The 24,618-nt window shown below is 50.8% G+C and overlaps 11 protein-coding genes across 11 annotated transcripts; 5 read left to right on the top strand and 6 right to left on the bottom strand.

The window, feature by feature from the left end:
* Positions 1 to 1,681: 1,681 nt before the first annotated feature.
* On the top strand, positions 1,682 to 3,989 carry N7458_009985 (DNA cytosine methyltransferase; the record flags this gene model as incomplete). Its single annotated transcript, XM_056913367.1, has 3 exons — positions 1,682 to 3,432; positions 3,532 to 3,778; positions 3,831 to 3,989. The coding sequence occupies 3 exons, from the start codon at positions 1,682 to 1,684 to the stop codon at positions 3,987 to 3,989; spliced, it is 2,157 nt and encodes a 718-aa protein (XP_056762216.1).
* Positions 3,990 to 4,765: 776 nt separating this feature from the next.
* N7458_009986 (putative 2-methylcitrate dehydratase) lies at positions 4,766 to 6,639 on the top strand (the record flags this gene model as incomplete). The annotated part of the gene is made up of 4 exons (XM_056913368.1): positions 4,766 to 5,041; positions 5,135 to 5,912; positions 5,968 to 6,152; positions 6,208 to 6,639. The coding sequence occupies 4 exons, from the start codon at positions 4,766 to 4,768 to the stop codon at positions 6,637 to 6,639; spliced, it is 1,671 nt and encodes a 556-aa protein (XP_056762217.1).
* A 221-nt stretch (positions 6,640 to 6,860) lies between these two features.
* On the bottom strand, positions 6,861 to 8,207 carry N7458_009987 (putative extracellular exo-polygalacturonase; the record flags this gene model as incomplete). Its single annotated transcript, XM_056913369.1, has 3 exons — positions 6,861 to 7,616; positions 7,683 to 7,734; positions 7,807 to 8,207. The coding sequence occupies 3 exons, from the start codon at positions 8,205 to 8,207 to the stop codon at positions 6,861 to 6,863; spliced, it is 1,209 nt and encodes a 402-aa protein (XP_056762218.1).
* A 916-nt stretch (positions 8,208 to 9,123) lies between these two features.
* On the top strand, positions 9,124 to 10,225 carry pmeA (putative pectin methylesterase; the record flags this gene model as incomplete). Its single annotated transcript, XM_056913370.1, has 3 exons — positions 9,124 to 9,560; positions 9,625 to 9,737; positions 9,798 to 10,225. The coding sequence occupies 3 exons, from the start codon at positions 9,124 to 9,126 to the stop codon at positions 10,223 to 10,225; spliced, it is 978 nt and encodes a 325-aa protein (XP_056762219.1).
* Positions 10,226 to 10,366: 141 nt separating this feature from the next.
* N7458_009989 (putative amino acid permease) lies at positions 10,367 to 12,221 on the bottom strand (the record flags this gene model as incomplete). Its single annotated transcript, XM_056913371.1, has 3 exons — positions 10,367 to 10,825; positions 10,893 to 11,855; positions 12,069 to 12,221. The coding sequence occupies 3 exons, from the start codon at positions 12,219 to 12,221 to the stop codon at positions 10,367 to 10,369; spliced, it is 1,575 nt and encodes a 524-aa protein (XP_056762220.1).
* A 1,817-nt stretch (positions 12,222 to 14,038) lies between these two features.
* Positions 14,039 to 15,496, top strand: N7458_009990 (uncharacterized protein; the record flags this gene model as incomplete). The annotated part of the gene is made up of 7 exons (XM_056913372.1): positions 14,039 to 14,218; positions 14,282 to 14,386; positions 14,451 to 14,678; positions 14,740 to 14,882; positions 14,942 to 15,009; positions 15,075 to 15,105; positions 15,181 to 15,496. 7 exons carry the CDS (start codon positions 14,039 to 14,041, stop codon positions 15,494 to 15,496), a joined length of 1,071 nt encoding a protein of 356 aa, XP_056762221.1.
* Positions 15,497 to 15,689: 193 nt separating this feature from the next.
* N7458_009991 (Zn(II)2Cys6 transcription factor) lies at positions 15,690 to 17,925 on the bottom strand (the record flags this gene model as incomplete). Its single annotated transcript, XM_056913373.1, has 2 exons — positions 15,690 to 17,789; positions 17,851 to 17,925. 2 exons carry the CDS (start codon positions 17,923 to 17,925, stop codon positions 15,690 to 15,692), a joined length of 2,175 nt encoding a protein of 724 aa, XP_056762222.1.
* A 358-nt stretch (positions 17,926 to 18,283) lies between these two features.
* On the bottom strand, positions 18,284 to 20,317 carry N7458_009992 (glucokinase regulator family protein; the record flags this gene model as incomplete). The annotated part of the gene is made up of 1 exon (XM_056913374.1): positions 18,284 to 20,317. One exon carries the CDS (start codon positions 20,315 to 20,317, stop codon positions 18,284 to 18,286), a length of 2,034 nt encoding a protein of 677 aa, XP_056762223.1.
* Positions 20,318 to 20,658: 341 nt separating this feature from the next.
* Positions 20,659 to 22,119, top strand: N7458_009993 (uncharacterized protein; the record flags this gene model as incomplete). The annotated part of the gene is made up of 1 exon (XM_056913375.1): positions 20,659 to 22,119. One exon carries the CDS (start codon positions 20,659 to 20,661, stop codon positions 22,117 to 22,119), a length of 1,461 nt encoding a protein of 486 aa, XP_056762224.1.
* A 591-nt stretch (positions 22,120 to 22,710) lies between these two features.
* On the bottom strand, positions 22,711 to 23,695 carry N7458_009994 (RING finger protein; the record flags this gene model as incomplete). Its single annotated transcript, XM_056913376.1, has 3 exons — positions 22,711 to 22,984; positions 23,342 to 23,618; positions 23,671 to 23,695. The coding sequence occupies 3 exons, from the start codon at positions 23,693 to 23,695 to the stop codon at positions 22,711 to 22,713; spliced, it is 576 nt and encodes a 191-aa protein (XP_056762225.1).
* Positions 23,696 to 24,110: 415 nt separating this feature from the next.
* Positions 24,111 to 24,416, bottom strand: N7458_009995 (uncharacterized protein; the record flags this gene model as incomplete). Its single annotated transcript, XM_056913377.1, has 1 exon — positions 24,111 to 24,416. One exon carries the CDS (start codon positions 24,414 to 24,416, stop codon positions 24,111 to 24,113), a length of 306 nt encoding a protein of 101 aa, XP_056762226.1.
* Between the last annotated feature and the right edge of the window lie 202 nt (positions 24,417 to 24,618).

Genomic DNA, 24,618 nt, shown 5'->3' on the forward strand with positions numbered 1-24,618 from the left:
GGGATGAAATATCTCAAAAACAATTGCCAACAATGATTTCTGCTCCACAAGCGAAAGGCGGATCGTTGATATGTCAGCCCTCGATTCTTAACAAAAAAGTCATGTTTGCGTATGTTATGCTTTGGTGATTTACAATGGTTGCCTTGAAAAGGTATACGATATTAGTCTCCTGTCAAAAGAGTGTTGCTGGCGATCGCAAAGCGTGAAGAGATTTGGTGCTTGGTCTCCAAAGCGCGCTAGAAATAATGCACTTTTTCAAACTTTGATGTGTGGGGATTGAGTTTAGCAAAGGTGCCTATTTTATTGAAAAGATTTCATTAGAGAGATCATCATGATAGGCCCTGTCGTTATCCATGAATGCAGTACTGGTCTAGAATATTATCATGTGAGTTACCCTTTGCCTCTAGGTATAAGAACCATGCTCGATACAATTTGGCGAGGAATGGTCCTGGAAGAATTCGTAGCTGATACAGAAATACATTAACCGCACTACGTGCGATGAGCCAAAAGAGACAAATTAAAGTGGCGAATATTTGATACAAAACAATTAGGAGACAAAGAAAAGGAGAGAAGACCAAACAAGGTTGTCTCAAAGAAGCAGGGTCTCCTTGAACAACATACAGTACGGCTTGTCATGCACTGAATACTGACACAGAACGATCATTCCTAGGTAAACTAGGGAAGCGAGGACACGACCGGGGGAAGGAGTGGATCTATAGAAGGAATAATTTCCTTATGTTTAGCTCATATACAGGGCTTTGTACATTCAATAACTAAAAAGGGAAGGATGTAATTCCCTACAAGTAAGTTGCACCTAGTCACATCGTGATCACTAACTCCTTTAGCAGTTCTGGTTTACCGAGGTACTACGGTAAAGGTGCTGGAGGGACATGGACTTACGTTTAGACACTAAAAGTCGATCGAAATATCATCTGCTATGTGATTATGTAGAACCTTTGATTTGTGAGAGTTGAAAGGAGCAATTTTCTGGGAGGGGACTATGTGGACACCTAAGAGGTATGGCATCCACTCATGCCGTTTTAGGAAATAAGAACTATACTAGCTTGAAAGCAGGTGTGAACAGTCTTTAGGCGCCACAATCGTGTATCTTGGGAATGCCAGTAAGTGAGTATGGAGTTGTTATTTCTAGAGTAGCTCAAGAGTGTGTTCTGCCTCACTAAATGCAAGATAGATGCTAGCTCATGGAGTATTATCCTATATATTCACTTATATATTAACATGGTTCGAAATAAAGAATGCTTTTCAATAGAGTAAGTTACCTACTGACAAACAAGCCTACCTCTAATAGATCTATGCATTATCTGCTTGATTCCGGTTAGCTTTGTCCGTAGGGTATACGCTTGACTTACATCAAGACCATACCATCTTTCTCAAGAATCGTCTGCTGTAACGAGCCGCTTTCTATAGCTTCATCCTCATGAAAGACAGCAGCTATCTCAACTCTATCGTGGCATCTCTGCTAAATCCAAAACTTCAAATCTCTCTCTCTCCCACTCTACACTCGGCGTGTTTCTCTCTTTTCCTACCCTCACTCTCTTTCTCTTTCTTTTGCTCCTGCTCTTCTTTTCTTCTCCCGAGACATCCGCATATACCCCGACTTTCGGATCGTCACACTCGGTTCAACTCCCTGAGACACTCACACTCTACATACAATCTCAGAATGAATTCCGAGATCATCGATCTCTCTTCCGGCGGCGAGTCGGGAGAGCCCTCTGATCACCACGCCCAAACTCCTCGATCACCATCTACCCCGATACATCTTACTTCTACCTCACTGGGAATGGAGGAGTGGCCAGAGGACAAATGCGAGATGGTCGGCCAATACACAGTCTTCAATTCAACCCAGGCCAGTCTTTCCCCGATCATAATAGACGATGATTCGAGCACAGAAGAGCCTCAATCTATGCCCGGCTCACCCAAGTATCTCGCATCACCGACCATGAGTGAATGGAATTTGTTGGACAAGGAACTGCAGCGTAGCGTGCAAAGGCAATTCGGCGAGGTATATCCATCGTTCAAGTCTCTGCGACGTCTTCTTTTCGGCCAGAATCCCGACGATTACAACGATTCTCAATCCTCGGGATCTGCGACTCTCGAAAGCTCGTCTTCCCAGTCTGGAGGCGATGACACAGATATCACGGTGCCTGGAAGCTCGCCCGCAGATCCAATTGATCTATCGGACATAGATGATGATCTATGTGTCCTTCGACCAGGACGCAGGGTGTCGACTGTGCAAGATCCACGCAGACGCATTGCAACCCCACGCTCGACTCTCGCTGGTGAGATTGACCAAGTCGAGCTGAATGGTGAGATTCTCCGCCCGTCGCTAACGGTGAAACTGTTGAATGGGACGTACCTCCGTATTGAGTGGATCGCTCTGCGAGAGGGACAAATGCATTTATGGGGCCGACACCTCATGGGCTGCAATGACCATCAATGGCCACCGCACATCCCAAAAGACGAGCACGAACTGGTCTGGGTGCCATGGATGGACCACGAAACGGATCTCAACAGCGTGGAGAGACATTTGCCCGTGACTCTCATGGAAGTTGCGGGCCTCTGCGAGGTGATCTTCACCAACGAGCGCCGTGGGAAGAATACGAGACATGAACCTGGTGCTGGACTCTTCTGTCGACTAAAGGCCACTGCCAGGAAGCGTCCCAAGATTTCTCCCACTCGCGTTAGCGGACTCCAGATCAGCAGCGAACAGGAGTTCGACCAGAGTGTCGAATACCTTACGCTCGACGAGTGTGACGAGGGATACGGTTTTGAATCACACGTTCTGCGTGATCTTTATCGTGGATGCCCGACTGTTCCCTTTGGAGAGGGCCAGGTACGTTACACCGGCCTACCCACTGTCACCGAGGAGGATGAAGATGGTTCCCGGCCCGTCGTCGATCTCACGGTTAATCCCACCGCGTATCTATTCGGCGATGCGTACTGTGGTGCTGGCGGAACCTCCTGCGGCGCAAAACAGGCTGGCCTAGAGCTCAAGTGGGCGTGTGACCTGGATCGTTATGCGGTTCACACATACGGGATGAACTTCGACGCCTGGATTGACCACTGCTCCTTCAACGATCTATTGACGCACCCAAAGGAGGTTCTTCGAGTCGATATCGCCCACTGCTCACCGCCCTGCCAGACCTTTTCTCCGGCACATACCATTGATTGCGCACGCGATGACAATAATTCGGCGTGTATCTTCAGCGCTAGCAATCTGGTAGAGTATGCGCACCCGCGTATTCTCACTATGGAGGAAACCGCGGGGCTGAAAGAGCGTTACAAAGATATTTTGAATCGAGTGATCATGGATTTGATCGAAGCTGGATATTCGGTTCGATGGGCCGTGATCGACGTTCTTCATTACGGTGTGCCGCAAACCCGGAAACGATTGATTATCATTGCGGCAGGGTAAGTCATTGAATGAGATCTTGCCTAGTTTCATTTAGTGATGTTTCTGACTGGAATTTCCTTTCACTTGCTTCTTGTATAAATCTAACTGCTGTATAGTCCTGGTGAGACGCTCCCTCCGTTCCCCGAAATCACTCACGATCTTCCCGGAAGCGGTTGCCTCCCGGTGGTAAACATTGAGGATGCTATCAAGGACATTCCTGATGGTGCACCTAACCACGACGTGGAGGAATTACTCTACATGTGGCGGAACAAATGGCATTCTCCATACGATCCTCGCCAACCGGCTAAAACGTTGACTTGCAACGGGGGAGAGGCCAATTACTACCCCCTCGGGCCGGCGCCTGTTTACCTGTCGGGAGATCGCATGTTTGCAGACCTTTCCCATGGACTTTCAGTTCGCTCACAAGGGCGTTCGGAAGCAAGTTGGCAACGCGGTACCCCCGGCTCTGGCGAAAGCGATATATCAAGAGATTATCGCGTCACTGCGCGAAACTGATTCACGCGAGCAGGAAGAGAAACAACAGCGGGAGCGAGTCATGAGGGGAATGGAGTGAGATGGTCACATTGATACTGACGAGGACTGGTAATGCCAATGGAATGGAGTGGTGCGTTGGACAGAGACTGATGGTATATAGTACATAGTTCTGGAGGACGAGGGAGAGGTTATCAGATCGGTGGGCACGTGAAGAGACATGCGGAAGAGTCCGAGGCCGACCGCCCGTTGGTCTTCGGGTTATTGGGGATCGGCGACTTTTTGCCTCGTCTGGACAGCCTTGATTTTGAAGCTTGACATTTCCTCGCAATGAAAAGATCCGATCTTCGCACATACTTCTATCCAATCCTCCTGGAAGTAAAAGCCCATCCCTCCGATTCTCGGTATCTTGTTGCCTTCGGCGATCGAGCCGACGAAGCTCGGTACAATCTGAAAGGACCTGGCCAATGGGGATACGAGGGATAGCGGCGAGGTGTTAGGATCTCAATTGAGTGGAAATCGGCGCCTGTCCGGTGTAGATATCCAGCATAGTTAGTTTGGTATATACTGATACTCTCCTTATTATACTACTCCTGTCGTGTACTCCGTCCGGCTATCCGACACTAACCGAGGCCGTGTTCCTCGGCAAGCTGAGATCAGCTTGACACTCAACCCCCCGCCCCCCGTCCGCCCGCAAAGTCCCCCCAACCAAAAAAACTCCACATTCTCCGACCTTCTTTTGTCCGACCTGCGTCTTCTTCTTCTTCTACTTCTACCTCACTCCTCCCCTTTTCCCCCGTCATCGGATCATTTTGGTTTCTTTTGATCCTTGCTCAATTGCCATTGCGCAGTTAAATCATGTCCCTTCCCGCCGTGAGACGGTTGACCCACACGTCTCCCCGCACTTTGGCCCGCATCCCCATCTCCAGACTCGCTCCCACTTTTGCTTCTTCTTCCTCCTCTCACCTCGCTGCCATTGCTGCTCCTCGTGTTAACCGCGCCCCTCGCTTTTCCACTATGGCTGCCCGTCAATCTGCCGCCCCCGCGGTTCCCTCCGGCGACAAGGCCTATGACCCCGAGATTCAGGACATGGCCAGCTACATCCACCAGTACAATGTGGACTCTGACCTGGCGGTGAGTTTTCGCGTTACGCCATGCGCTTGTCGAGCTGGGTGGAATGTTCCAATTTGCTAGAATTTTATACTAATCTGCCATTGCTTGTCCTAGTTTGATACCGCTCGCCTGGTGTTCCTGGACACCCTCGGCTGCGGTCTGGAGGCCCTGAAGTTCAAGGAGTGCACCAAGTTGCTTGGCCCCGTTGTTGAGGGCACCGTCGTCCCCAATGGACCTCGTGTCCCCGGTACCCCCTACCAGCTGGACCCTGTCAACGGTGCCTTCAACATCGGTGCTATGATCCGCTGGCTCGATTACAACGACTGCTGGCTGGCCGCCGAGTGGGGCCACCCCTCCGACAACCTGGGTGGTATCTTGGCCGTCGCCGACTGGATCTCCCGCACCAACCGTGCCGGCGGCAACCTGGGCAACGGCAAGGTCCTCAAGATCCGCGATGTCCTCGAGGCCATGATCAAGGCCCACGAGATCCAGGGTGTCCTCGCGCTGGAGAACTCCTACAACAAGGTCGGCCTGGACCACGTCGTCCTGGTCAAGGTCGCCACTACCGCCGTTGTCTCTAAGATGATGGGTCTTACCGAGAAGCAGACTGCCGATGCTATCACCCAGGCCTGGGTTGATGGTCAGTCTCTCCGTACTTACCGCCACTCGCCCAACACCATGTCTCGCAAGTCGTGGGCCGCCGGTGATGCTTGCCAGCGTGCCGTCAACCTGGTCCTGAAGGTCCAGAAGGGTGAGGGTGGTCTGCACACCGTTCTCTCTGCTCCCACCTGGGGCTTCTATGATGTCCTGTTCAAGGGCAAGAAGTTCGAGTTCCAGCGCCCCTACGGCAGCTACGTTATGGAGAACGTTCTGTTCAAGGTTTCCTACCCTGGTAAGCGATTGCTCCCCCCGTTGGAGAATTGACCGAATAACTGACTTCTTTCAAGCCGAGTTCCACTCCCAGACCGCCATTGAGGCCGCCGAGATTATCAACAAGAAGCTGGCCGAGATGGGTAAGAGCGCCAAGGATATCAAGGAGATCACCAACCGCACCCACGAGGCCTGCATTCGCATCATTGACAAGCAGTTCAAGGAGATGGACAACTTTGCCGACCGTGACCACTGTGTTCAGGTAAGCTGCGGATCGCCATCGAGATAATGCTTTTCCAGGCTAACGCTCTGTATAGTACATGGTTGCCACCATGCTGGCCTTCAACCGTCTGACTGCCACCGACTACGCCGATGGCTCCGAGGCCGCCACCTCCCCTCTGGTCGAGGATCTCCGCAAGCGCATCCGCTGCGTTGAGGACGAGCAGTTCACCGTCGACTACCACGACCCCGCCAAGCGCACCATCCCCAACGCTCTGACCGTTACCCTCAACGACGGCACCGTTCTTGAGGAGGTTGCCGTCGAGGCTCCTCTGGGCCACCGCCTGCGCCGCGAGGAGGCCAAGCCCGAGATTCTGGCCAAGTACAAGCGCCACCTCCAGGCGCACTTCGACCAGGCTCGCATCGATGAGCTGCTCAAGGTGGGCTGGGACCGCCAGCAGCTGGAGAACTACGATGTCGACAAGTACGTCGACCTGTACGTCAAGGACAAGATGGTTACTGCTGCTTAAATGGCGCAAGCAATGAAAATTCGAATCTGTTGGAATGGGTTCAGGCTACGGCTAGAACAGGATGCTTATGGTGTATGATGAATATACTTTTATATCGCAAAATGAACTGTATAGACTTGCGTTTCCCTCGGAATCTTTTGATCGAGTGCACATGAAAAGGAGATCCTGCAATTCAGTACCTAACAGAGTATAGAGTATCGCCTATTTTCAGCCTCATCTCATCAACCCGACGCCCCCGAGGTGCAAGTTACCCCCAGACTCGACGGGGTATTCGCACAAAGCACCTCATCCCCTCCATTCGGCGCCTTGACAGTATACGAACTAACCTTCACCCCACAAGTCCCATCAGCACCACAATCCAAATTCCCCGTCACAGATCCATAATTCCCACTCGTCGTCCCACTAAACTGATCAAACACGATCCCCGTCAAATCCGCATCCCCAGGATACTCAGCACAATAACTCGCATCCTCCCCATAACAGCTCTGGATCTGAATCGCATAGTCGCACCCCTCAACCACCACCCCGGTCCACGTCACGTTCGAAACGGTCGAGAGCCCATGACTCCCGCCGGACGGGTACGTCTTGATTCCCGCCGCTTTGGTGGAATTCACCATCGTCGCGCCGGATACGTAGACGTTTTGAACTGTGTCCGAGGATGATTTGCCCAGTGAGCCGACGGAGAGGCCGTGGCTGCCGATGCAGGTTATGTCTGTGACTGTCACGCCATTGGCGCCTGGCTTAAAGGCCACACAATCGTCGTCGTTGGTGACCTTGACGTTGTTGATGACGACGTTGGTGCTGGCGCCGATGTCGAAGCCGTCTGTGTTCTTGGGGGCATTGGTGCTTTTCGATGTCGCGTCCATTGTGAGCGATGTGAAGGCGATGTTGTCGGTGCCACCTTTGACGGAGTTGAAGACGTTGGGGGGATTCTTTTGGCGGAGGTTGGAGATTGTTATGTCTGAGCCGCCGGTGATCTGGAAGATGGGAGAGGTTAGTATAGGTGGTGTTGGATCTCGTGTGCTTGAAGTAGTATAACGTACATAGAGAAGTGTTGGACGCGCATAGCTACTGTTCGAGGCAAAAAGATCCCATCTACCGAGGATATTAGCATCTTTAACCAAAAGCAGAGATCTATAGGCATCAGGTCATCATCTTCAAACATACGCATCCTGCCCATTCCCATCAATCACCCCGTTCCCCGTTAACGACCGAATCTTCAACCCACTAATATTATTAACATTAATCATTGCCGTCCGTCCACTCCAGTAACTAGTCGACGAGCTAAATTTCAGTAAGCCCTCGACCTGGAAATCGCAGCCCTTGCATCCCGCGAAATCAAGAACGCTGTTGAGGTAGTACGTGGTTCCGGAGGGGATCACGATGGTGCCACTACTGCAGGACGCGATTGCAGATGTAATGGCGGGGACATCGTCGATTGATGAGGAGCCTCCTGCGACGGGGGTGCAGGTTGAAGCGCGAGCGTTGAGGACCGGGGATGGTTCTGGGAGAGCTAGTGCAAGAGGGAGTGCGGCAAGGATTGCGAGTGTTGTTGTCTTGGATGCCATGATGATAGACCAAGTGTGGAGTCAAGCGCTTCGAATCGCCTGATCGAGATGACTTTGATGGTCACATTGCGAACCTTTTTATAAAGATACTGACCCTACTTCCTCAGTCTGGATGATGTCTCAGCTTGAGTACTCAAGCTAGATCTACGCACATGCGAATTCCTACGGACACAAAGAAGCCGAGAAGCCGTCAAGCATGAAACAATTCCTCCTTCAGCGCCCCCAATTCGAGGAAATACTTTTTGTCTTCGTGTCGATCCCCATCCTGCATCCTTGTGAACCTAGCGTGTAGTGTATACGGGGTACGTCTCAGCTGCCTACGGAACCCCACTTACCTAAACCCCCCGGATCCACTAGCACCTAGGAAAGTACAGAGTAGTGTCCAGTATTTATCCAAAATAACTCTGCAAGTGCGCCATTCCACGGGTCCACGCTGCATAATTCCCCCAGAAATCCGTGAAGAAACTACGGTAGGGACCAAGCTGACAGGTACCACGCGAACCCCTAGCGTGGCTCTCGTTTCGTCGTGGCTGTCTCGAGTTCAGGCTAATTCGGGTTGAGGGGGACATAATAGCCGGATTGGGCGTGGGGAATGTGTCAGATTGTCGCGGATCTTGTGTCAGGGCTGCTTGTTATTCATGGAATTTTGTTTGGACGGTGGAAAAATCTTGGGCATCTCACATATGCCTGCAGAGGAGGTTGATCGTGTTAATGGATGTTGGAATTGTGGCTGCAAGCTTGAAACGAAGATATCCCGGCCATAGACTGCTGTGCTTCAAGGGGTGTACAGGTGATGGTTGTAGTTGTAGGGGCTTCATATATACTCAATGAATTGTCATTGCAAGATTCTTTTAGTTTAGAAATAGCGTCTTGAAATCATATATTCCCTTGAGATTGACGATATTTTTCAGTTAACATGCATTTGCCAACTCTCCTCTCAACCCTATTCCTCGCGACTGGCATCATTGCCGCGCCGAGTGACCTAACTCGTCGTACGAGTAGAACCAGCGCTCCATCAGGCTGTCTCATGGTCGGCACTGGCGGGACATACTCGACTATTGGAGCTGCACTTACTGCGCTGGGCTCATCCACTTCCGCGGCATGCATTTATGTTGCCAGTGGCACGTACACGGAGCAGCTCACCATCAACTATGCGGGGACTCTAACTATGTATGGTGAGACCACGAACACGGGGACGTACAAGGATAACACTGTGACCATCACGCATACGATCTCTTCGCCAGAGGCTGGTAGTCTCGATAAGAGCGCCACTGTTAATGTTGTCTCGGCCGGGTTCAAGATGTATAACATCAATGTGGTGAATGGATATGGAAAGGGTGCACAGGCCGTTGCGTAAGACATTATGGTACTCTCTCTATGGCTTTCAGAATCGCTGAATCTAATGGAAACCCAACAGGCTCGTTGGCAACGCGAACCAGCTCGGTTTCTACGGCTGCCAGTTCACAGGGTATCAAGACACCCTGTATGCAAAGGCTGGCACTCAGTACTACTCCAACTGCATGATCGAAGGTACCATATCCCATATCTATCATCGTTCAACCATGAAAGTCCACCTCTAACATCATCCAGGAGCCGTGGACTACATCTTCGGTGACGCCTCCGCCTGGTTTGGCGAATGCGACATTGTCTCCAATGGGGGCGGCGCTATCACCGCAAACTCACGTGAAACATCCACCGACACAGCCTGGTACGCGATCGACCACTGTAATGTCAAAGCTGCGTCCGGCCTTGACCTTGATGGGGAAGTGTATCTTGGTCGACCCTGGCGCGTCCTTGCGCGCGTGATCTATCAGAACTCCGTTTTGGGAAGTTTGATTAACGCGAAGGGGTGGACGACAATGGCTGCTAATGCGACGCCGTTGTATTATGAGTATAATAACTCTGGTGATGGGTCGAGTACGTCGAGCCGCGAGTATGAGACGGCTATTTCGGCCGGGGTGACGAAGACAACGGTTTTGGGGAGTGATTATGGTAATTGGATTGATTCGAGTTATTAAAGTGATTCGAGTTGAACTAGTAAGGGGCTTGTCAAGATAGCGAATAAATATTGATACAAATTACGTATTGTTTTTCTAAAGCCAATTGGTAATAGTTCATTAATGTAATCGGTATCTAAGTAGTGCTGTACATATATCTATTTAAGCAGCACAGGCCTTACTTCTGGAATGCAAGAGATCCTTGCTCGGCCCAATAAACTTATGTCTAGCCCGGAAAGTCCAGTCTATAACGAGTAATAGACAAACTCCAAGGAAAACGGGGCCGGACCAGTTCATGTTGGCGGCTGTAACTGGAATCTGTGTTGGGAAAGGAACGAAGATGCACACGAAGACGCCGAAAGTCAGAGAGAAGACGTTGATCGCCATGCCGAAGCGACCGAGGTTCCAGGGTCCGAATTGGATGGGACCACGGCTGGTGTCGAGTCGTCGGATAATCATCATGACAATGGGAATGAGATAGGAGATATAGAGACTGCTGGTAGAAAGAGCGAGAATAGCGCTGAGAGCGGTTTCGGAGGCGACATTAATTACTGAGAGGATGACCACGGCGCCACAGACCAGTAGGATGGCGCGTTTAGGGACGCGGTGCTGGCGGTCGACCTAATCACACTGTTAGAAAAACTTTTTTTCCTTGAAGCTTGGATTTGAGACGGAAGGGACAACTAACGTGAGCAAAGTATGACGAAAAAGGAAGGCCGCCGTCACGGGCAAACGCCCACGTCAGTCGTGAAACGGAGGCAACAACGCCAACATTTGAGACCATACCAATCACAGTAATGGCGGTTTGCATGGCCGTAGCTGCCTTGGCAGAGTTGGTAGCTTGCTTGAAAATTCCAATAATGGGGAACGTGTATGCAGGGCTTAGCGCTTGCTCAACGCTGCCAATGCAGAAGAGAATGACGATCAGGAAGACAAATGCCAATGTGCCACTGATAGCGATGGTCTGGAGGAGGACCCGGGGAATGACGACTGCTGGATTTCGTACTTCTTCGCTCATATGGATGGCACCGTCAAAGCCAAGGAAACAGTAGGTAACCGTCAGCATGCCCAGACACCAAGCAATACCGGGAGACTGCCAGCCTCCATCTGCCGTGAGCAACTCGGTGAACACAAACTGCGGGGTGCTGCGACGACTAAGCAAGATGATTGGGACAACCAGGGCAATGAAGACAGTGATGTGTAGAATGCCACCCATCATCTGCAACGCAGGCATGATCTTGATTCCGTAGATATTGACCAGACCAGACCCCAGGATGATGGCCCACATGAGAAGTGTGCCATGCCATTGTTGGGGCACATAGTCTGAATCATTGAGCAGAGCCATAGCCTGGATCTGCGCAGCAACCAAGTAGCAGATACTTGTTGTCGAGGCCTGCCATCCGAAGACGGTAATCCAGCCTTGGATCCAGGTGCTGAATGCTTGAACTCGTGGCGGGGCCAGTACAGCCGTCCAGTGATATTGAGCTCCGGCCAAGGGGGTCATGGAGCTCATTTCTGCTAGGGACAGCATGATACCTGTTGTTCCAATTAATGATAGTACCATTCCCCAAACTAGACCGGCTGGCCCGCCATTGACAAGACCTGCTTCGAATCCACTGCGAAGGAGATTAGCTTGGAGGAAGAGGACTTGCTGGACACAGAAGAGACTCACTTGCCAACTGATTCCCATGACGCGAGGAGTGTGATCGATAGACACAGAATTGAGAGTGACCCAAACCCTCTCTATAAAACACGGCAGTTGTTAGTATAAACTTCAACTTAATCTTTTTTGGGTGCATTCAAAGTGAAGTTATTGCGATCGTCCGGACCTCCGGGGAGCAAGGGCCTAGGTCATCTAACTTACATCCAAACGCTTTCCACTCGACATGGATGTCGACACCCCACCAGTATAACCTCCATCAGAGCCAGAGCGACTGTGTCCACGATGCTCATCGACGCTGAAATGGGCCGACTTGACACCCAAGTGGGACATCTCGAAGCCGTCCGGGTTCGACATGATGCCAGATGCTCAATCACAATCAAACCGAGGTTGAAAAAGAGTGAATTACCCCCACGGGATAGATATATGACTGACCAATTTGCACGTGGATGATCAGGTCTTTAAGAGCAGTCTTTTGCTCGCTCTCTGCTCAAGTTCATTCCATGAAGAATGTTAGGAAGATACGAGAAAAGGGGCAGGATTGATTCTGCGACAGGAATGAAGCGAGAAGCACTAAACGAGCCGAGCACCCCGATATCTCACGTACTCTCAGGAACGCACTCTCTAGACCTTGGCTAACAAGTTGGCGAAACAATAATAATTGGGCCCCTCGCTTTCGTGCGCCATGGTCGCATCAGACTTTCGCGCACGAGCTCTTGACAAATCTGGGAGCTGACGGCTTGGATACCACTGGGGCTGCGTACTACTAACTAAATTGACTTAGCGCCAAATCCCCAATCGGAGTCCAGACGAAGGCGCTGTGGCAAGGCAGAGACAAGCACCAGTCGACGATATTTCCAGAACAAGCTTATTGGTCCGCCACACACTTGTTATCTGGACGCCGTCACGCCAGTCACGCCTTTGGAGCCATCCACGGTGCCAGGAACTCCCCCCCCAAGTATTGCCAGTGTCAGATATGCCCTGCGAAGGCGATGATTGGCCGCCAATTGAATCGTCGTCCCCTGGGTCCACCTCCATTCGTCTTTCCTCGTTGACCAACCAAGGCTTTCCCCCGCAACCAAACGTGGAGCCGCGCATTAGGCCATGGTACTTTTCATTTGATGGGCCAGCAAATCCCAAATCTAGCTAAAACCCTGATGCGATCGCAGAAGATATGCCCAATGCTCCGAGATTTACCCCTCCCACGGACGAACAAACCTTTCCCTCGCGCGGTTACTGGTGTATCTCGCGGTCTTTATCACATCAGCCATCATTTCATGCCCATGTCCTTCATCAAAGTTCAAATATTCTCGCTGGCTCAGTAAGCACGGAAGTTGACGTTTGGCAGGTAAACTCCGAAACCTAAAGCCATCTGCAAAGGCTTCTGACTTGACCATGTTGACATGGTTAACTTTGCGGGCTTTGCTAACTTTTGCTTGATTAAATTAACTTTTTTCTCGGCTCTATGAACCTTTTGTATCTACTAGCTTGGTTGGTTTCGCCGATGCCACGGACTGGGTCTAACATCCGGTGAGGGAAGGAACAACAAGCCCTTTGGGGGCGAGCACCGGCCGCGCGCCATGTGGAACCCCCCTCCGACGGGACTCCGCGTGGGCTCATGGAGGCGTTAGCCCATCGAGATTGGTCATAGAATTGATAGAAATCGGAAGGGAGGCAGTCATGGTTCTGATTGCTCTGTCGCACCACTCAAGTCATGTAACCTGGTCGGCAGTTCGAGTGATGCGGGCAACTTGAACCATGAAAGTGAGATTTTAATTGAGTTATTGTACATAATAAGCCGGTTTCAAATAGTTTAATCGATGACCCTGTTCATCTTCGCCACGAAAGTTGGCTACTACCTACATACTTCTGCTACTGCATCTTACTACTCCCTAGTCTGTCAGGGGCACACGCCATCTTCTGCACGGTTCCTTCCGAGATACGGAGAGTACCGACAAGTCCGAACAGCCTCGTGAACCGTGGCTAAACAGGCCCAAAGTCCCAGACCCACCAGACAAAAGGATTCAACTACTACTATCGACACGATCTGCAAACTGTGATCTGCCATTATTTCCTTCGTTTTTCCTTCGTTTCTTCTTTTCTTTAATTTCTTCTTTGCCGAACCTTTCTCGTTCAGAAGTGCGCCGTACAGGGCTGATCGTCCTCGTGTCGCCATGGCTGGCACTTTGCCTCCACTGTTTGAGATTACCGCCGACGATCATGGTGGATACAGTGCGGTCGCAGTCTATACACTGCTTGCATTGACAATTGTCATTGTGTCCACTCGCTTGTCGACCCGATGGTTTATCGGTCGTGTCGTTCATCCTGACGATATACTGTTGGGTATATCATTGGTAAGTCTTCACTATTGTAGATCAATGTATACTGTGACTGATGCCGCTGCTTGCGAACAAAAGTTACTCGGAATAATACAGAGTGTATTCGCTCAACTCGCAATCTCAAATGGCCTGGGTCGACGACTATTGAACATCGGCGATCACCAGCTGGAGATGTATCTTAAGGTGCGTATGCGCATAACAGTTGAACCCAGGCAAAAACCAAAGTCTAATGAAGTCCATGTCGCAGTATGAAAATGCCGCCCAAATCCTCCTCATTGCAACAATCGCCTTCAGCAAGCTCTCTCTGGCCCTGCTGTTCAAGAACCTGATGACATCGCGCCGTTCATCTATCGCAAACCAGACTCTGATGGGCGTCATTGTCGCATGGGCAGTAGCTTCAATCATTGCCTTGGCTCTTCGGTGCTCCATGCCAACTCCTTGGAAATGGGATCAGCCGGATAAATGTATACACCAGGTATGACGCTATCATTACCTCTTCCATTATGAGCTGCAGTGTTGAATTCTGATCCGCATAGGCTGCACTTTTCCAAGCAATCGCTGCGTTGAATATTCTCACGGATATTGCCCTCGTGGTACTTCCCTGCTTGTTGCTTCGTGATGTGCAGTTGACCCGCTTGAAGAGGTTCAGAATCATGACATTACTTGCCAGCAGGTTTTTGTAAGTTGGGGCTTACTCCTGGCTTGTCGTATAGTTTTGCAGTTCTGACGTGACAACAGGGTCTGCATCGCAACGGGTATTGCAATCAAGTACACTGTGCGAATGCTCAACTCGCCCGATATACCTTGTGAGACAACCCTCACCCGAGATCCTATTGCTTATCAGCGGTAATGATATTAACACAAGATGCAGGGGCAAACACAAATTCCACGATTTGGGACCAGTAAGTTCATACCACACGTAGCCAAACACGACACTGTCGATTTGAAATAAAAAGACTAAACGTGGTTGTCTATAGAACCATGATGAACCTCAGCATCATCACAACCGCCCTCCCATCTCTCGGTCGCCTTGTCATCGAGCTTCAACCAAGCATCCACGCCTTCACCATCAATGAAGATCCATCTGATCCACGACCCCCAGGCACCGGATACAACTTTTCATCCATGGGCAAGTCAGCGGCAGACCATGACTTCAAGCACGGAACCCAGACGCAAGTAACAACTGGTTGGCGGGAGTCACTCAAGGATGATGGTGAGAGTACGGAGGGGCTGGTCACTGGTGCTGACCAGCAGAATGTGATTCAGCAGACGATTCACTTTGAGGTCCACTAATCTCAATTGTATGATACCGACATAGCTACCCGCAAACTTTACTTAATGACTATGAGAAACATGGATCTTTGACTACACAGTGGCAATGTTGTAGGTTCGCATACTCCTTTTTATCCATTATAGGACGTTATCACGAAGGATCAGGATTATGTATGTAGCGTCTCGCCTCAATATAGGCCGTTCCAAGGCCTGTTCAAGGCAAGTTCATGTCCCTCGGCGTTTCAATAGGAAATTGATCGAGGAATGTGGGATAACCCAACCCCGGTAAAATAGACATATCCGTCTCCCAATCCAAGAACTGACCAGAAAAGATGTCACCCGGACTTGGATAGGCACCTATATTGATGGCAGGCGGAATCACTGGGCCCTCCACTTTAGCCATCTGTGGCGCTGGTGTCTCATCCTCTGTTTCATCCGGTGTGGATATATCCTGGGTTTGTGCCTGCTTCCTAGCCATCGGATATGTACCCAATGGGTTCAGGATATATTCGAGTGAAGATGGATTTGACGTATTGCATTGATTGACAGACAGCAGGGCGTTTGTTGACGAATTTGCAAAATCAGGAGAGTCTGGAACGAATAGCGCGTTGAACCGTTTCAGGGCCTGGACGGCTGATTCGCAGTACATGCTGACCTTCATGAAACGCTGAAGGTACTGCAAAATCATTACGTTCTTCTGCAGCATGGCTTGGTAATCGAGATACAAACATTGCGGAATGAGAGGTTCCGGGCGACCCCATGAGATGAGAGTCGTGACGATGACACTGCTGCAGACTTGTGCGTGCATTGCATATGGCCAGTCAACAAGGCTGGGTTTGTGGCAATTCCACAGATCGCTTAACAGAGAGGCGATGTAGGCGGATTTAGTGGCGCATACAAGGTGACAACGACGGATGAAGTCTTCCGGAGCGTTTTCGCGAATCCAACTTGTCGCGGTGTTTGGGAAGACGAGGTTGGAAACCCCGACACGATATAGATCGTGGAAATTTTGCGATATCAGAATGTGTAGCCCGAAGTACAAATTCAACCTCCCTGTCCCTTTGAACAAGTACATACTCTCGGCTGAGATCCTCATGTTTTCTGGGATCGACGCCTCGAGATCTTTCAGCTCGTGGTCAAGCTGGAAAAATTGTGAGTTGTGATCCTCCGCCCACGGCACTTCTCCTTCTAAGTGCTTCACATATTTGAGAAGTTTGGATCGAATACTCGTAGCGCGGAGGTAGTAAGCCCGGAGGTCGAGATGTGCCGAAAAGTCGATTCCAGGAACTGGGGTAATACCTGGGAGCAGCTTGCCTCGAGGCAGCATCTCGGTAATACAAGGGCTATTTGTGATGAAAAGCTCTTCTGCGCAAGGAAGCTGAACCTGAATATCGTGGTACGGGATCAGGCGAAGTTGATCGATCCCACATTCAATCAACGAATCTAGTAGATAGCAGGCCCACGCAAGCCTCCTCCTACTCTCTTTGATGTGACAGGAGGCCGGACTCTGATGACATAACACGTCCGAGTCCCGCTCCATGTTCAGCTGAACAACTTGCAGATGTCGAGTGATCTGTCCAGAGACCATAAACCCCTTCGCATACTCTCCCGCCCGAAGATAGTATTCGTGGAGCAAGACCTCAGTCATTATGCTCTCGATGCCCATGTCTCCAAACCCTGTGAAGAGACAGTGCCTCGCAGCCTCGGCCCAGCCTCGGCCTGCATCAAAGTACTGCACATTGCTCTTGACGCCATCTGTGCTGGTACAGAGCTTCTCCGAGTAGTAAAAAGGCGCCGCTAAAGCGCACATAATATACACGAGCCCAGATCTCTCCTGGGTCAGTTTCTCGGGTGATTTCAATCGCTTCATGAACGTTGGAATATGGATGAACCCAAAGCAGCGCACAGTATGCACGCGTAGAAAGTATAAATCAATCAGATCGCGGAGCCGATCAATCGCCGGCAAATTGTTTGATGTGAGCCATGCGGGAATGACCGATGATGTCTTTTTCCGAATGGATTGCTCGCTGTGGGTAGAGGAAGAAGAGGGAGGAGGAGCAGGCACGCCTGCTTCAGTATATGTGCAGCCGAGGCCCTTTCGCTCGCATTGCTCGCAGGGAGCTTCGCCAGCGCATTTGGTCTTGGCTCTCCTGCAGTTAATGCATGAGCGTAGTACGCGTCGCCTCTTAAGCCCAGCCTCGGTCCTCTCCTCGCTGCTCCCATTGCTATTGAGGGCATTGCCGGATGAATATACACATTCCTCGCCATATCGGCGGCATCGAAGGCACCCGCCGAGGGTGCGGTCACATTTGACCTTTGTTCCAAGTTGGCGAAACGAAATTATTTACCAGTCGGGGAAGATACAAGGCACTCACTTTGCGGTCGCGGCATATGCGACAGCTAACAGGCTCCACCTGGGCCGCGCCCAGTGTGCGACTCTCAGCAGACATGTGGCGGTGATTATTGCATGGGATCGAGCCCTACGGCTGGATACGAGATGCGAGCGAGCCGGATCTCGCTCATGAAGAGTTCTGTGCGTAGAAAGAAGTCACAACGCTTGCTTTTTATTGCGGGGGAAAGGGGGTTAGACCGAACGACGAGTGGGGGCCACAAATTCCAACTGTCGACTTGACGTCGTATCCACCAGTTCGTCTCCTGCAGACTCGGTTGTAAGATCTTAAATTAGGGTGAGGCCTAGGGATGCTTCTCAAGCTTATTGGAGGTGTGATTTTATCTGTGGATCTTATTATTGCGCCATTAATCTAATTTCTGTATTCATTATTCAATCATGTATAGCAATGGTGGAGCTCAAATCGATTCTGACACCCGTCTAGCAAGAAATAACGCAGCATCGGACGACGGGTCATCAATAGCAACAATATTCTTGAAGGGATCTATACCCTCTTGTGATAACATTTTGATAACCAAGCTTTGGAAATCGGGGATTTTCATTAAAGCCCCTGATAATACCAGTGAGCTCCTTGCTGGATCACAAATCTGCTTTTTTGCCAGTGGCCTGACAATCTGAACAAGAGATCTAGCGGCAGATGTGAGGATTTCTAGGGCTTGGGGATCCGGATGTTCTGCTCTGAAACCTAGCGTGGTCACAACTCTTGCGACATCGGCAAGAGTTTTCTTTGTCTCCGTTCCAGGAAAGAGGATGCGAGACAGCAAGCCATCCTTGCAATGGCCAAGGCTTGATAGAACTTCACGCTCAAGTTCCGAAAGGCAATCTTTGTCAGTGCCTTGACTCAGTTCCAGGCTAGTCAAGAGCGCCTGCACGGCCTGTTTGCCAATGTCAAACGCACTTCCTTGGTCTCCAAGTAGGGAGCCCCAGCCACCAGCTCGTCCGATTTGTAAGACATCACCATTTGGATCCTGCTTGAATGCGGTCGCAACCGAGCCCGTGCCAGCGATTAGAGAGATGCCGCGCTCGACTGAATCGTCGAGCCCGATATGAGCACTGATCAGCTCGCTGTCACTGGACAGACGGAGAGTGCCATTTTCGGCGGAGACCCCAAACATCTGCTCCATACATTGGGTCAAGCACTCCTGACGGTTGGCATGCTGCAACCCGGCTAGACCTGCCCATACTGCAGCAAATTTAGGCATCTTTGTTAAGACCGGTTGCTTTGGTTTCTCGGGAATAAGAGAGACAGCCTCCGTCACGGCACTCTTAATATGTTCCATAAGGACATCAATTGGGACACAGTGAAAATTACCAGCCCCGGCATAGGCTTGAGCCACGATACCAGTGCGACTAGCGATAGAGACTGCACATTTCGTACCTCCGCCATCAATGGCTAGGAACAAGTCTTCGCTCGAATGGCTTGGTTCCTCTGGAGTTTGAATGGATACAGAGGATTGGAGGGACTCGACAAACAAATGGAAATCCCCGTTGACCAGCTCAAGACGATGCATGGCAGCATCCAGTGGAAGACCCGACACAAGCGCAGAACAAGCCAGCTTGACCTTTCCTCCGCATTGTTCAATCAGATTGTTCAAAGCTGAGTCTCCTATTGTGTATGGATCTTGAATCGAGCCGTCGAAAATATGACCGTTATCTTGCAGTATACGGTAGACTTGACGGATAATTCTGCGGCCTCGAGCCAGGAGCTTGTGGTTTTTCGCGCGCACATCGATCATAAGCCCATGATACGTCTTGCCCATTTTGATCATGGAGCAAGTACTAATCATGTTTAGAATTTGCTTCGCCGCACTGCCACATTTTAACCTGGTACTGCCTGCTAGGAACTCTGGTCCCAATAGAGGAACGATCGAATGGGTGACCCCCAAGCTTCCAATCGCAGAAGGCGTCGCATTTGTGATGGATGCAGTCACTGCACCTCCCCTGATCGCAACTCGAAGGGCCCCAAGGACGAATGGAGTTCGCCCTGATGCTGAAATGCCGATGACGGTGTCTTTAGAGGTGACTTGCAATTTACCAAGCTGCGTTGACCCGTCCTCTTCGGAATCTTCCGCAACCTCTTGTGCTTTGATGATTGCTTCACTGCCCCCAGCAACGATGGCAACAAATTGATCCTCTTCGACGGAGAAGGTGACCGGCAGTTCACTGCAGTCCATAAATCCAACTCGGCCACTATTGCCGGCTCCGACGTAGATGAGCCTGCCTCCGGCTTGTAACCGAGGGACCAGGTCCTCGATCAGTGATGCGATCACCGGTAGACAGCACGCAATGGCCGGACATACCCGCTCTTCTTCGTGATTAAACGCTTTGCAAAGATCTAGTGTATGGAGCGTATCGATTGAACGCGCTAGTAAATTGGGCGCTTCCGTTTGAAGTTGGCCAAGGGCGTCGACTCCGGAAGGCGAAGTTGTCATTGTTCTTGTATGTGGCGTCAGGTGGCTTGCCAATTCCCCCCCCTTGAAATCGCCGAACTCTAGGCCACTTCACGATCTTTGACTATGAGCCTCGTCGATATTTTATAGATCATAGATCGGAGCACCGGCGCTGGGTCTCGGTGCTGTGCATTTATGGCGGATCTCGCCCACCACGAGATCCGCCCCTGAAATTTGTTTTCTCTTTGCGGGGACGACGCGCCGTGTCACAACGCGAGCGAGCCGTTCGATATCCACGCCCTCCCGCGATATTTAAGCCACCCGGGACCCGTGCGGATCTATGCCCAGTTTGCGAACCATAGCCTCGTCGTCTACAGCTTGATATGGCTACTATCAAGTCCGCCGAGGAGAACGTCTCTTCTCCTGATGTGGTCGGCGACAACTCTCCCGATTGTGTCGCTCCACTCCCGCTCCACCAGAAGAATATCTTCTCGAGGATCCGTCGGGACCCATGGTTCCAGATCATCTTGATATCTTTTATTGCATTCTGTAATCCGGGCATGTACAATGCCCTCACGGGTATGGGTGGCTCAGGCCAGGTGGACAGCACAGTGTCTGCGAATGCCAACGTGGCCACCCACGCCGCTACAGCCGGTGCGGCTCTGGTGGTGGTCGGAACTCTATACAAGTATCTGGGCCCGCGTCTGTCCCTTCTCATCGGTGGTTGGACTTATGCTCTGTACGCGGGGGCCCTTCTGAACTCCATTCGAGTGAAGAATGGTGGTCCCTTTGTGATTGCCTCAGGCGCTCTGCTTGGTCTGGGGGCTGCCTTTTTCTGGGTTGCCCAGGGCACTATTATGGTGACTTATACGAATGATCAGACACGCGGCCGTGCTATCGGTGTCTTCTGGGTAATCTTCAATCTGGGTGGGACGATTGGCTCCCTCGCTAGCTTTGGACTGAACTACCACTCGAAGTCTGGCACCGTGACCGACTCGACCTACATTGCTTATATCGTCATTATGTTGTTTGGATGGACGCTGTCTGTCTTGGTCTGCTCAACAGAGAGTCTATCCGAGAAATATCATGGTCATCGCATTGCCCAAGAATCGAAAGCTCTCAACTTTGAGAACTTGAGGTCGACCGTGATTCAGGTTCTTCGAATCGTGTTTGATTGGAGGAATCTGTGCCTTTACCCAATGTTTTACAACGCGAACGTCTTTTACTCTTACCAGCAGAACGACGTGAACGGTTTAACCTTCAACCTACGTACACGGTCCCTCAATGGTGCACTTTACTGGATTGCTCAGATGGTCGGCGGGCTCCTGATGGGACTTATCCTTGACTTACACACCCTCAATCGCCGGACACGTGCTATAACCGGATGGGCAATTTTGTTAGTTACTGGAATGGTGATCTGGGGCGGTGGATATCAGTTCCAGGTATGGGATGATAAACGCCTGGCGCTGGGTTTCAAACAGGATATCGACTACAAAGATGGCAGTGTATTCCTGGGCCCCATGTTCCTGTACTTCTTCTATGGGGCATACGATTCATTCTGGCAGGCATTCTGCTACTGGATTATGGGCGCTCGGTCGCGTGATCCAGTGGTCAACGCTGTGGTCGTTGGAGCATACTCTGCCTTGAAGCCTGCTGGTGGAGCCATGGCTTGGAGAATCAATGCCGAGAAGGTCAGCCCGATGAAGCAGTTTGCTATGAACTGGGGCCTCAGTATTGGTAGTCTTCTGGTGGCCATTCCCACTGTGATGACAATCCGGAAGTCAGATAAAGAGTTGGAGGACAATACCTCGGATAACCCAATTGGAGACCCCGAGAAGAACTGATTTTGAGCCTTCTATAATCTCGATGAAAGGGGAACGAGTCGAGGAAGGTATATGACCCGCCCCTTCCGGCAAATAATTGAGTAACATATATCATACCCAAAGCTATACATAGGCATCTACGACTGGAGGACCCATAATGATTCGAAGCGAGGATAATTTCTGATAATGGGAATGAGGAAGCTGGCTTTAGTTCAAGGAGTCCTTCAACTTCTAGTAATGACACTATATTGCCAAAGCTTCTGCAATCTTTGATCCTGCTGACTATTGCTCATAAACGCATCGATGATTAGCGCCAATTACGTTTGTTAGCACAGAGGAAAGCAATTGATCTATGCCAAGGGATTAGTCAGACTAGCATTGACTTTTGAGACTAATTAGGAGACAGTCGTGAGAGATGTTATCGTAAGCACTAGGAAGGGTTTCTAATAATCCGTCCGGCTATTGATGGTCTCGAACATCTTGAAGACACCCTCAAAGTATGCTTTATGAGCTTCCCGTCCCAGATGAACGTGCCGATCTATTTCTTAGAATGACGTCCAGGCTTAGTTAAAGAGATGCTCGATTTCCAAATCTTCCGACGAGGAGGTATTATTACTGTACAGTATCCGCTGGGGAGTATGAGGCTTGGCAGATAGGGCAACTGTATCGCTGGTACTCGAACCAGGAGGCTAGACAAGCTGTGTGAAAGGCGTGATGACATCGATTCAAAACAAGGATCCCGCTATGTCGTCTAGAATCTTTCGCTCCTGAATATGAATATTCTCCTGACACGCAGTTGGAAAGCTTGCGTTGACCGTGGGGTAATCTGGCCGGTTCTGGAAACACAAGATATGGGGATGATGATAAAGAGGAGAGACAGATGGGGCTGTGAAGCGAGTTAGCTCATTATGTTACACATGGAAACATGGAGGTGGGCTTTCAAGAGATTCATCTCGCTGATAAGACCCTGTAGGCCAAGGTAGCAAGACCTGGTCCAAGAACGCCAGCTTGGCTGTGGTTGCCCGTGTGTGCCGAGACCGGATGGGAATAATCCCGATGCCCAGGTTTGCCCAGAAGAGGAATTGGGTAACAAAAATAATGGCTGGGCCTTATCGGGCAATTGGATCCACGGCCCAGCCCTGGGCATTCCCGCATCACATCATCCGGGCACCAGAGCCAAGCCGTGCTATCAACAACGTGGGCCGGGGAAGGTGCAAGAGGGTGAAACAAATTGATAACGTACCAAGTCTCATGTGAGTATTGCCCAACGTAGCTGGGAGCATTCTGCTCCTCTAGCCATTGCTCCACTGAGGTTTGTTGCATCGGTGATGCGAGATCGTGGTCCTCATTTGTAGCTCGAGCGGCAGCATGCCGTCGGTGATACCACATGATCATACTAACCGATGAAATCCAGGATGTTAATATCGCCCTCACAAGGGTTCCAGAGTGTTCGCCTGCATGGAGCGGGGCACAGCCAAGGCGTGTCCGTGCCCGGTCTATGAACTCACATTGGCACAATGCTGATGATCGAGAACAGCACGATAGCTCCAATCACGATCCCGATCACCTCACCTTGAGGTAAATTCTCGCCCGTCATAAGTGGTGGAACATGGAACCTGTGTCCAGGTCCACGCAAGGCAAGGCAGATTGCGAATACGAGCACGACAAGTGGAAGTGGCCCAATAGAAGCGAATCGTATCGTTGTAGTTCGAAGGGTTAGGCTCGTTGATAGTGCGATCGGATCAGTCCGGAACTGTCAGTTAACGCACAGTCTGCCTTGATCCCACTAGGAAGACAGTAACCCGAGCAGAGTAGAGGTTCAAATTGCGTTTGCGAGTCTCGACGGTCCGCTACCATAGAAATACTGGCGTAGGAAATTGCATTGCACGAAATCCAACCCAGAGGGAACCTGAGCCCGGACAGTTGGGCAGATATGAAGCGCATGGTGGACTCTCAAGCCTCGGAGAATACAGACTGCCAAGAAGCATCCAAGCTGAGCCAAGGATGACACATTATCGCCGGGCTTGGGAGGTGTCGCGCGGAGGGATGCCCAGGAAATGCCCAGATTCCCGCTCTTGGCATTCCGCGCCGCCGCCAATCACCGCTCGGTGGCGGCTTCCGGCCGAGCCAACGCCGAGACCAGTCGTGTGCGTCATTGTCGGCTCGGCTGCGGTCGCAAGTACAACGCCAAGATGGCCCGCTCGATGCCGACGCGTGGTTCGTGATGACGATTGACTGCTGGGCCTGGGTATCCCCAGATTCCGAATTTGGATGATATCGGACTGTCCGAAAAGAGAGACCCTCAGAACTGGTTGCATCTTGGCGGAATTTGCCATCAACTCCGCCCAGGAAATTATTTATATCGGGCTAAGCCCTTGGGATTCGGAAAGGGGAAAAGAAGAAGAATAGGCTTTTGGAACTACGTGTACTTTAAAGTCAAGAGGTTCAAGAAGCTTCTATAGATTCAAGGTTCTCTATTCACATCGCGGGGAATTCGAATTGTTCTTTGAACCCGTGCAT

Source organism: Penicillium daleae (assembly GCF_028827525.1).
Source record: "Penicillium daleae strain IBT 16125 chromosome Unknown utg000008l_segment0_segment0, whole genome shotgun sequence".
Classification (NCBI taxonomy): Eukaryota; Fungi; Ascomycota; class Eurotiomycetes; order Eurotiales; family Aspergillaceae; genus Penicillium; species Penicillium daleae.